This window comes from Lathamus discolor, chromosome 6 (assembly GCF_037157495.1).
Source record: "Lathamus discolor isolate bLatDis1 chromosome 6, bLatDis1.hap1, whole genome shotgun sequence".
NCBI classification, from domain to species: domain Eukaryota; kingdom Metazoa; phylum Chordata; class Aves; order Psittaciformes; family Psittacidae; genus Lathamus; species Lathamus discolor.
Window position 1 is genome coordinate 41,626,715 of NC_088889.1, and position 12,697 is coordinate 41,639,411.

Sequence of the window (12,697 nt, forward strand, 5' to 3'; positions counted from 1 at the left end):
TCACGTTTCTAATGTCTTGCTGTGCATTCTGCAGGTTATAGTAGCAGCTGGTAGAGGTCATATATCTTTTGTGAGCATCCCAAAAAGGCTCACTGCCAGACTGTTAAATTATGAATAAGCAATGAACAAAAGAATGCAGATACGGTGGTGACAAGATAATCCAAGCAAATTTATCTATGACAAATTTCACAGGATTAACAAATTACATTTACACAGAACAATAAAAATGTGCAAAAAAAAAAGGATGAGCCTACTTTTCCCTCACAGCATTAGAGGGAAAAAATCACCATTCCAATGCATGTATTTACATTTAACTTTATCTAAAGTAAGACATTTATAGCTTGCTGAAGACAAGCAACTAGCGTTATTTTCTTTCAAGCAAATACATATACTGTGTCTATCTACATATGCCTACACTTTGTGGTATACATGTATACAAGTCAGTAGAAAATCTTTTAAAGTTTTCCTCACAATTACTAAAAACCAGAATAAATATAACAGAATTCTAAATTTGGTTTTCAGGTAGAATATTCTGCCATTCTCTCACAGTTAAAAGACATTCCCTTCATTTTGGGGTTTGTTCCTATTGGAACTGAACAAATACTGTAATATATGATAATTGCCACAAGAAAAAAGTAAGTCATGAATAGGACATACTTTCTTTTCTTCTTTTCTTTTTTTTTTTTCAGTAGTATCACAAAAACATTAACAAACAAACAAACAAAATAATCACTCCAAGAAGATTCCTAAATTCAGAATCTAAATACTGGATGTTCCTAAAGATGCACATTCAGAATGTCAAATAATTTTGGTGGGAAGAAGAAGGGATTTACAGAGTTTGCTATATCCCACAGCCTCCTATTCTGGTCTTGAGAAGTGATACAAAAACAGAAATTGAAAAACAGCCCTCAAATAGCATGGAATAAGTTTCCAAATCACAGTTCTGTAGAGAAGCGCTTTTCTTCCCATTAATAAAAGAATAAAAGGAAAGACAGCACCACTTAGTTTTCAAATCTGAGTGTAAGCATAGCGATTGATAAAAGGAACAGCAAATATTTTTGAAAGATCTGGAATCCGCTGTATCTCTTCTAACATGCTTCTCATCTGAAGTCTGTATTTTATGTCACCTCCATTTATTCCTTCTTGTTTGTTAATCTGAAAAAATTGTTTAGTAAAAAGAGATCTTGAATAAAAATAGGCCTTTTGAAATCATATCTATATCATTTATGTATCAAATATATGTTCTTGTTACAGAGCTCTGCCTACAAACAGGAAACCTCACTATTAAAGTGAACATCCAATTAATTAAGATACTTTAGTAAACTACCTGGATCCTTCAAACACTGCTACTTGAGTACCATTTACCTAGCTCATTCAGCCATTGAAAAAAATTACTGTACTTTTGATTTTCCACAAGAAATGCAAGTTTTGTTGTGAAACTGAACAGCACCTCAGGAAGACTGAATATATAAATCAGCCCAAAGCATTTGTTTCTCTTTTTCTATTCATCTTCTATTTATTTACCCATAGAAAACAGGTTAGGGTTTTTTACAAGTTTTTCTTGAGAACCTCCTGTCCGCACTGTTAGTAATTTATGCAGAGGTGAAGCAAACATGTCAATCCTACACCTAACTTTAGTCAGACAAACAAAATCAGCTGCTTTATTTCCTTTTTTTTGCAGCTGTGAAGGTTGAAGGATAAGTACCACTGGCAGCTATCCTCTTTTTTATGACTTTTTTCCTTTTTTAATCCTGCTGCCAGCACTGTACAGATTCAGTGACTCAGTTCTTTCTATTGACCTCAACCTTGACCTGTGAAGACTGCCCACTTACATTTTTTTCCCACAAAGGAACAAATTCTGCCTCCCATCATCTCTAAGAAAAAACAGCTTTCTAACAAGCATTCTTCTAAAATTTGGTATGTTATACTTTTGCTAAATTAGTTACAGCTTTGGCAGGACAGTTCTGAGCTACCTAACTCATATAAGCCTAGGCTGTGGTTAAACTGATCATAAATGTGAGTTTGCACATGACTTGCAAATATGAGACGTAAGAAAGAGGGGAAAAAAATCCTTCCCCATCATAATATATCAATAATGTGCCTAAATTTGAGTAAAACTATAACCCTTCAGGATTTAATCCAAAATGACTGTTTAAAGACTATTCATTACTCAATAAAATTCAGTTTAAAACAATGTAATGTGTAATGAAGCTGGCTCTAAATTCCTGCTGGAGACAAAATTCCCAGGCAAGTATTTTAAAAGGGGCTTATAGGATTTAGGTGCCCACATTTCACTGAAATGCAGTATGTGTTGGATGCCTAAATCCAATAGGCTCTTCAGAAAATCCAAGCCCCAGAGACATTATTGTAGATTACACACATACATATTATTCAGGCTATATCCTGTAAGTTCATTATATACATATGTAAACCTAACACGCCTGCAGGTAATGGAATAGTACTTCTCCACTTAAATTATTTAACATAAGTGTTGAACTTTTATTATATATCAAGCTAACAGCTAATTTTAAATTGCAATCAAGCCATTTTCTGAACGCACTTTATTTCAGTGGAGGTGTCGCCTGTAAAAGAAATGTGAATCCCTCTAACGAAGGCAGTGTAATCTTTGAATACACAGTCAAAATGGGGGCTGGAATTTTATTCCTAGTGCTAACATTGACATCTTCTTCCACTTCTGCTAGTTCTCAAGAATCTTTTGTGTGTAACTATCTCATCAGTAAAATGTGTAGAATAGTGTTTACAGACCTTTCAAAACACACTAAGGTATATAAAGACACATATCTACAGAAATACTCAGTATTAATATAAAAGTCTTCTCCAGACATTGTACATCAGTGAGAAGTTCCCTAGAACAGACAAATGACAAGATACAACCAAAGAGTGAAACTCCAAAATTCAACATATATGAAAGGCTGGGAAAACAGTCTGTTAAGAAATCTTCAATAATCTGCTTTTGGTAACTTGTTTCAAATTCTTGCTTACATATCTGTTGTTCTTTCATGTGCCCGACACTTGCCGGCATGCAGAGTGCCGGGTAAGGGCTGACATAACTCTCAGTGTCTAGCTGCAGCAGGCTGACAGCAAAATTTCCTTAAGGACCGCTCCATTTTCACTCGAGAATCTCAAGACTTTTGCTTTTTATAGTAACACGCAGATGCAAAGTTCACTCGTCCTTTCACTAAGTATGTTAAAGTTTGTTATTGTGATCTCACTGAGAACAAATTTGTATCTATTGAATTATATGGTAAAAAAACTTTTATCCTTCCTTGAGATTCTCTGTAGTATACTTTAATTACATGCATAATTTCATTCAGAACCCTTTAAAAACTAAGATGTAAGTTGAACTCAGCATTATCCCAAAGACAGGGTCCAATTCTGAAAGTTACAAACACTATCTTACCCTTACCATACCTCCTCTGTCCCATGTAATATACTACTACAGCATACAAAATTAACGAATATTTTTACTACTCAAAGTCCTGTTCAAATCAATGGCACAACGGTCCTATTCATTTGACTAGGACTTTGTGTATAGTGAAACTACTGCTCGAGCTAGTCACAGAACAATGCTCTAGTCATACAAGACATGGCAGCAACCATTATATTCTTACTATAGCACATCTTCTTATGCAGCAAAATGCAATATTATTACAAATTATCCTTATTATGCAAAGTCCTATTAAACAAAAAGTCACGCACCTCATTCGCACTAATGGGACTTCGTATGTTAAAGATAACATACAGTAGCCTTATAAATATTACATAGAAAGAAATTGCCTCTTCTGAAAAAAATGCAATTATTATGAAATGAATTTTAAAAACATTTCCTCTCATGGCCATAAATCTTTGGCAGCTTCCAAAAAAAAAGAAAAAAAAAAAAGGAAAAGATAAAAGATAAAAAAAAGAAAGTTAAGCATAAGCAAGCAAACAAACCAACCAAAGAAACAAATCACTGGGATGAAAATGCAAAGCCTTGGCCATGTACCTTAAAAATATTTTCTGTGTAGAATATAAAAACAAATTTCCAATCTGACATCCTGCAGAACAAGTTTGCTCCATTCATTTTGAAACAATGTGACTAATGCTGAAATCTCATCCCACAAGAGGTGCTTTTACACCATTTTACACCAAAAGCTACTAGTGACGATAATATAAATTGTATTGGATGGACCTGCTGAATGTAAGGTTTATTCACATGAGATGACATTTCAGGAAATGGTCTCATACTATTAAATTCTAAAAAAAACCCAAACAATTGCTTAATTGATATCAAATCAAATTCTACCATGTCTGTAAAACGGCTTCATCTTACTGACCTCAGTGGGAGCAGAATCAATCCCAAAATGTTAATAAAACTAATGTTAATAGTTATTCTTCATGGTCAGGATCAGTTATTCAAAGTACTTCTCTTAAGTTTTCCAAGAAAGAAGGTATTGTTATAAGGATTGTTTTATGGAAAAAAAAACAAACATTTATTTAAACATTGTACTCTTTAGGGAGGATGCTGATGAAACTGATGCCTAGAACGTCAATTTGCACCAACTGTTTTACATCACTCTTGCAGTAAAATTCCCATCTGGGCTGGCAACTTGTGTGCCAAGTTTCAAACAAATGTGATTTGAAACTGCCAGTATATTAGACTCCAAAATTCAAGTGAGACACTAATAAGGGAGACAGATGTTGACAATATATCCCGATATTCTCTTAAAGATACCTATGGTTCTGGATGCTGTATTAATCTAGTAGCAAAACTCTCTAATTACTTATAACTTACTTATAACATAGCATTAGAATATTAATGCTGTTAAACTGGTAGAAAACAAGCTAACTGGATGCAACTTGTAAGAAAAAAAAATGTTGTGTTGTGAAGAATGTAGAAACATTGCTGCAGACAAAACCTTGTTATTTGGAATCCCATTAGTTACTGAAAATATGTGATATAACTTTTGTTGATCAATACTCTCGTGTAAGCTCTAAATAATGTATGATTCCAGTGGAGGAAAATGCAGCAAATCAAATATAGTGGGAGAATGGTTCAAATTATGAAGAGTAGTATGACTGCTAATCCATAAATCAGAAATCAGAAAGATTGTTGTAATGTGGGAGGGCTCTATTTAATAAAGGTCATTATAACTCCTGGCTCTAGAGCTATAACATCTAATATCCTCTCTGGTAGCTCTATGATATGCCCATGCATTACTGTTCTTGTTGACAGTCTGTTGCCTTGGAAATATTTCATTATTTCAGTTTTTCCATTTGTAGACCCTTGGCCTTGTGATATGAAGGCCACCCTATTTCATATTTTCGATTATCATTTAAGCAATCTTCTGGAGCTATTTATATAAAAGCAAGTGTTAGACAATGCATATCATCATTTATCACTGCTATGTTTAAGCTCATGCTCTAGAAAGAAATGCCAAAATAAAGGTTTTTTTTCTCTTTCACTTTAAACCAATAGCACTCCAATATTATTATATGCTATACAAATCAATGCTGGCACATCACATGCGTGACACTTCTGTCCATTTCATTTTCTTGGGTATACACAATTGAAAAAAACCCTAAACTGCTACTGTAACCGGAAAATTTGCTAAGACTCGTAATTAAAAAGAAAATCAAGCAAATGTGTGTAACTTTTCAAATGTTCTTTAGAAAACCTAAACAAGTGAAAAAAAAGTTTCAAAACAAATCAAGTACTTGGGTGTATCAGAGACTGCTGCTTTTTACAGTTGTTTTGTAACCACTCACATTTTGCTGAAAAAAATGTAACACCATCTACTTAAATATTGTGTAAGTGAAGATGAAACAAACAATGTACACAAACTTTACTTCCAGGACTCTTAATCCTGTGAACTAGTTTACCAAGTAGCATCTAAGAAGAGCCTGCAAAACCCCTTAGGTAACTGGACTGCGCCTGTGCTCCAAAAGCTTGGCGCACACAGCTGGAAGGATGTGTACAGACAGCTTAGGTAAACAGTTACATGCAACACTTCAGGAGCACGCTACATAACTTTCAATAAGATGTACATGAGTGCCTGTTTATTGAAGCACTGATCGATCTTCTCCAAAACTTTGTTTTTTTCTTTTTTTTAAGGAACAAACAGATTGCAGTTATTTCTGCTACAAAAAATGTCATCAGCTTCTACATGTAATATTTATACCTGAACTATTCAGAGCGTTGTAAAGAGTGATAACAAAGTGAGCCCTAAGGGCAAAAAAACAACTGCTTGGACACTAGGCCAAGTTTGTGGCTATTAGTGTTCTAGGAATTTAGACTACTTTTTTCCCCTGAAATGATTACTCCTCCCACACCCTACAGGGAAAAACTACTCTGATCCAACCTTTAAAATGACAGCATCAGAGCTGAACAAGAAGATGCTATTAAAGGGCATTAAATTAAATACAGTATATCCTCCTACAACTTCAATCAGAATTTCAGACCAAGTGTTATTTAGTTCAGCTCTCAAGTGGAGCAGAATAACAAATCGCGCACTTTGATTTACCTTCTCCGAATGCCAAATGGAGACAGGTGATAAAGAAAGCACTCATGCACAGGCTATGAAGTTTCCCCTAGAAATTAATTCTATCTTCAAGATTCCTATCTCAGAGAAATTCCCAAAATGGCACACAAATATGCTTCTGCTGGAGAGATTACTGAAGCTATCCTGGCAAATACACTTAGCACTAATATAGTACCATTCTCAGAAAGAAGACAGCAGAATTGTGTTGGGGGGGACGACAGGACTTATTGATACAAATTGTTTTTCCAACAAAGAACTCTGCAGGAGAGAAGCCTGCTGCTATAAGTGTTATTAACACAGTAGAAACGCCTCTGCAGCCACTGAAATGGAGATTTTAAAAAAATAAATATTTATAGTTGAAGACGAAAATCTGTAAGTTAGGTCATTGACTTCTGAGGGCGCACTGTTTTCCCATTATGTGCATCTCCAAATTCTGCTACATATCAATATATAGCCTTGTCATAGTGCAACAGTTAATACTAATGCATCTAACACAGCCGCACTAACACTTCAGTGGCAAATATGAAATGTATGGTTTTCTGACACCGGGCAGCCTGCTTCCGTAGGAAAAATGGCACAGCTAGATAAAATCCGTTGGGTTTGGAAGTTGTACTAGAAATGCTGATCATACTAAAAACCTGTAAGTTTGAAATGAAGATTAAAATGAGCCTGATGCCCTAGACTTTTTTTTTGTTTGTTTAAATATTTTTCAGACTTGTGCTGTGAAATATAAACTGAGTAACACATGATCTAGCTACTTGTAAAAGCTGTCTTAATGTTAATTTCCATCTTTACAACTAACCTGGAACCTTCCTCACCCCTTACCTACTTCACGGGTAACGCTGAAGTGGGAGGGAGGAGGGGGGGGAAAAGCCCACTCCAAACCCTTTAGCTGCTCTCCGCCTGGGCATACGTATCCTCCAAGTGTAGCAATGGAGCTTTGAGCACTTTGTGAGAATCACAAAGTAACATCACACGAACTTGTACTCTTGTTTCCTACCAGTCACTTCTAGAAAGATTCACTTTACTAGAACAAATCCGCTACGGGCCATTCGTGTCACCAGCAGAGCAGATTAATAGCAAGCACTCTCCCCCAACAAAAGTATATGGGGCAGCCGGCGGGCCGGGAACCAAATGGGGGGTAGCGCGACCCCCCTCCCTCCTCCCGGCCCCCGCCTCTCGCCCGGGCCCCTTGCACCGCCGCACCGCCTCCCGCCCGCCCGCGCACCGGCTTCGTTCTGCCCGCCCCGGGGGGCGCCACCACCCACGGCCCGGCGCCGGGGCGCGGGGTCCGGGTCGGGCCGGGCCGGGCAGCCCCGGGGGCGCAGCTGGCGGCGCGGCCCCTCCGCTCCGGCCTAGCCGCACTTGAACCGTACCGGTGGGGCCGGCCCCGCCGCCCGGCAAGCCGGGCCTGGCGCGGCGCCCCAGCGCCCCCGGGGCCGCCGAGCACAGGGGGCCGCCCGGGGGGGCTCCCGCCTCCCTGCACACACACACATACACACGCCCGTTCGCCAACGCGCCCCGCCAAGCACCGGCTCCGGCAAGCCGCGGCGGTGCGGCTGCCGGAGCGGGGCCGCTGCTGCGCGGCTCGCCTTGTGTCTGTGTGTCTGTGCGCGTCTGCCTGTCTGTCTGTGTGTGTGTGTGTGTGTGTGCAGCTGGCGGTACGCACTAGGAGGAACTCCCGGTGCCCGGCTGTGCGAGCAGCGGGTGCCGGCGGCAGGTCCCCCCACCCCGGCATGGCAGCCAGCCCCGGCCCCCGGCGGCGGCGGCGGCCCGGCCCGGCGCTGCTGCGGCTGCTGCTGCTGCTGCAGGTTCAATAAAGAGAAAGTGTTACCGTTCTCGCCTGGAAGGATCCTGCTGAAAGCTTGGCTTGGTGGGCGCCATCTTCCTGGGATTTTTTTTTTTTTTCTCCTCTCTCCCTTACTTTTCCCCCTCCTGATGTTGGTGTGTGTGGTGTGTCTAGCAGCAGCAGCGGCGGCAGCAATGGCCCTGCTTAGCCAGACAGGCTAAGGAAAAGTACTGAGGCCAAAGCATCGCGGGCTCCCACTCCTCCGCGCAGTCCTGGTGCAGGTTGCTCGCTCGCTCGCTTGCTAGCGCTGCTACTGCCGCCGTCCATAAGCCGAGGAGCGGAGGGAGCCGGGGCCCCGGCGGCCCCAGAGACATGCCCAGCGCAAGCAGCGGCGGCGGCCGGCGGCGGCGGCGGGGAGAGCGAGCGGCGGCACAGCCCCGGCGGGCAGCCCGGCCGCTGGCATCGCCGGCAGGTGCGACACCGCACACAGGCACACACACACGCGCACACACTCACGCCTGCACACGCTCTCCCGCACACTCACACGCTCTCATCCCCCGCGCCCGCGGGCCGGGCTCCGAGGGGTGCCAGGCCGTGGGGCCAGCGGGGCGGGGAGGGGAAGGGAGGAGGGGAGGGAGTCAGGGAGCGCCGGGCCTGGCCGCAGTGAAAGTACCGCTGGGCATTTTCCAGCTGCTTCCCCAGCTCCGCTCACCGCTCTGCGTGCAAGGGACGCAGCCTCCGCTGCCGGCGCAACAACGCCACTCAGTTGCAGTTTCGCACACTTTCCTCCTCGGGAGCCCGGGCTCCAGCTGGGAGCGGAGCTGGGGGTGGCGGAGACCAGGGGCTCCCTCCGCAACTCTGCGGGCGCTGGCGGCGTATCCCCTGTGGGCCCGGAAGGGGGCCGCCGGTTGGGGAAGGTGAGAACCTCTCGGCCCACGGGGCCTTCCCGGGGCGGGGGGCCGGGGGATCCCACGCACCCCCCCGGCCCTCTCCGTCAGTGAGTGCGCTCTGCCACCGGCGGAATAAAAGGCGTAATACTGGAAACGTTAACGGAGAGCGGTGACCCGCTTTGTTGGGAAAGGGAGGAGCACTTCACGCTGGTTTACTGGAGATTATGAAACTATTCATGAAATAAAGGCGCGGGGAAAAGAAACTGCTACCTTAATTGTTCCTTCCAGGACACCGGGAAAACCTGAGCGCTGGAGGTTTTAAAGGAGAAATCACTCCTTCGCGAAAAGCTTTCCATCCCCAAGGTAACTTTGGGGCTGCTCTGCTGCCGCCTTGGAGGTACAGCTCCTGGGCCTGATCCTGCTCCCAGGGAAAATCCCGCGCGGAAAAGCGCAACCTCCGAAAGCCGGGGGGATTTATTCACGAGAAACGTTTCCGCGACATTTCCAAAAGGAGGGGAGGGGTGCGGGGGGGTGAGCTCGTGTGAGCCGCAGGACAGAGCCGGCGGGGGAGAAGTTACCAAAGCACCTGGAAGTTTGGCTGCGGGGCGTCGTCCGCGCACCGGGGGGTTCTCCCCGCAGGAGGCAACCGGGCCAGAGTAACTCTGCGTGGAGCCCCGGGGGAGAGGGACAGAGCCACCGCCCACCCCGTGCTGCGCACTTGCGCAGCCGGCTCGACCCCGCGCCGGCGGTACTGGGGGCTGCGGGAGGCGGCCGGGTGCAGGCGGAGGTGAAGAGCTGTATGGGGGGGAGGCGTCTAAGAAGTACCACCTGCCGTTCCCTGCCGGCAAACCTGCCTCCTCCCCCCGGAAAAGGGGAAAAACCGGGGGGAAGTTAACAGGTGTCACCTCGGCTTTGGCAATAGCTTAAGAAGGCGTCGGGGTCTGCTGTGTTTTACGCATTTCCAGATAGCACGAAGAAAAACCGTTCGATGTAAAGCACGCTGTCTTGTCGATAATATACAGACAAAATTTGGAAGAAGTGCAAAAATGTTTCCCGGTGTCAGGTCACTGTGCGAGACATACAGGCTGGTCGGGATTCCTATTAGGCAAAGCATTTGGCTATCTGCTACTCACTATTTGGATTAGAGGTGTTAGTAGTTTGTCAGAGGAGTACTGCTTTTGTAACTTCGTCCTGATTACAGACTGACATAATCAAACCATCAAACACGAAGTACTAAAAAATTGCGTGCTGCCTTGTCTATATATTTCTGTTTAACTGAGAGTCTCCAGAGGTCTCTTTCATTTGTCTAAAAGCCAATCTGACATTTCTGACCCTTGACTTCCCCACTTCACAGACTAAACTATTGTGATTGCTGCCTGTACTTCCTCGTTAAAGTGTCCGTCAGTTTCCATTGTAATTTAAATCTCTTATAAGTGACAAAAAATCATACAGAAACCATGAAAAGAAATAAACTTTAATCCATTCTTTATAGCTCTCACATTCAAGCTTTTTTTTTTTTTAATTTTATATATATATATGAAAGATCGGTGTGTTTCCTTGAGCAAAACAAGACTCATGCTTAGTTTCAAATGTTTCTCAGCTACGTAAGTGCTTAGGCATCATCAGGTATTATTTAAGGGGTATCAGCTTCCTCTTATTTTTTCAATTTTAATTTTATGAAACCTACAAAAGTTATCATCAAACGTTTTCTATCATGGGCACCAAATGGAAAATACATCATGTGTTTTCCAACACTATAAGAAGCAACTCGAAGTTGCTGAACAACAAAACAGGCAACGGGCGACTATCTAAACCTGGCTCCTAAACCAATTAAGTTTGAAATATAACGCTGAAACTTCCTTCCTTTTTTTTTTTTTTTTTTTAAAAAAAAAAAAAAGTTCATAGAGGTATTTAGTTTGGATATTTGAGATCATACCGCATTTTTCTCAGTATTTAATGCAATAGTGGAAAGAAAGATACTTGGGACAGTGCCCTTTTTGTTGCATTTAGAGAAATGTGAATGTTTTGTTCGGATTTCAGCCTACATCTGTCTGTTGTCATAGACATTTTTGGGGGTTTCAGCTTCGGTTCTAAGCTTGTGATTGATAGAAGAAACTAACAGATTCAAACTTTGGGTTTGAAACACAAAGAAATGGCAGGTAATTAATTAAGCTTCATGTTAGTATCAGCACATATCGATGAATTGTTAGGGGGATAGGGAAGGTCTTTAAACTTCCTTATGACTTACTGCCAACTTTCTACACTTTGCTTCCTAAAGGCGCTCTCTGTGAATTTCCTGCATTTGCATTAGAATGCATTTAAGACGGAAAAGAAAACCCAACCCCACAACCCAGTGCTGAGTATACTTAGGGGTTTGTGCTATATTTCCCTGTAGTAACAGGTGACACGATAATACTGTTAAACTACAATGTGGAATTGCAAGTGTGCAACCCCAAGTGAAAATTGTTCTCTTTCTTGCTTGAAAGCAAATTATCAATCAGCATACCATGATCAATTATCCCCCTGGCTGCCACACACTGGGATTTGCACAAGGCATTGACATTGAGAAATTCCTCTTTAGAAGGGATGAGCGGACGGGATCCCAAACTTTGCAGCAGCCAAGCTAAGCTGCCGGGGTCTCACTTTTATTTTTCTTTCTTTATTATTTTTTCTTTTTTTTTTTTTTTTTTTTTTTTTTTGGGGGGGTGGTATTTTTGTTTTTCTATTGTTTCTTCCCAGCTCATCCGAGACAAAACTAGCAGATTGTGTTTACTTCTCAGTGCATTTTAAAAGATGCTGTATTTAAAAACAAAGAAAAAAGAAAAGAGGAAAAAACCCCTCCCCTCCAACCAAGCTCCCCCCAACAAACAGCAAGAAGAGATTTAAAAAAAAAAATAAAGAAAAGGAAAACAAAGAAGCACAAAAGCACAAAGAAAAAGGAGTGAGGGAGCCTCAGGAAGAGCCGCACACCCCTCTCCCCCTCGGTGCTCACCGTTGTTGGTAGGAGGTGATGCCCTGGACATTTTGCGGGTTGCCGTTGGCCGCGGCGCCAGTTCGCCCCATGCCCGGCGCCGCCGGCACCCCTCCGGCCGCCCCGCCGGCCGCCGCCGCCGTCACCTGCACGCTGAAATCCGGGAAGATCCTGATCATCCCCGCGGCTCAGCACCCTGCGAGTCTCGGCGAAGCGGTGCAGCAGCAGCAGCGGCTCTCCCTCCGGCGGCTGCAGCAGCGGAGCCAGGCACGCTGCAATCCCATTAGTGAGTGGCGGCCACTGAGAGAGAGTGAGGAAGGGCGCTTTGATGTGCGCTGCTGGTCTGAGATCGAGAGGAGTTGGGGGGGGGGGGGGGGGCTGGGGGTAAGGGGGGGGAATTTTACCGAATTGCAAACATGCAACGCGTAAAGATGGGAAGGAGGGGGGGAAGAGGGGGGAGAGAAGGAATATCACAGCTACAAAAAAAAAAAAAAAGGTACGTCTA

General features: G+C 43.4%; 1 protein-coding gene across 7 annotated transcripts in view; it reads right to left on the reverse strand.

The window, feature by feature from the left end:
- The window catches only part of NPAS3 (neuronal PAS domain protein 3), a 617,231-nt gene extending 604,772 nt beyond the window's left edge, over positions 1-12,459 (reverse strand). For 3 of the 7 annotated variants that reach the window (XM_065686336.1, XM_065686335.1, XM_065686334.1), the window contains exon 1: positions 12,214-12,459. In XM_065686336.1, coding sequence (XP_065542408.1) covers positions 12,214-12,371 — 158 coding nt within the window. In that variant the 5' untranslated portion in view covers positions 12,372-12,459. Of the gene's footprint in view, positions 1-8,376; positions 9,083-9,491; positions 9,502-12,213 lie in introns of those variants that run through there. The other 4 variants (XM_065686339.1, XM_065686338.1, XM_065686337.1 and 1 more) reach the window with 2 other exon arrangements.
- Between the last annotated feature and the right edge of the window lie 238 nt (positions 12,460-12,697).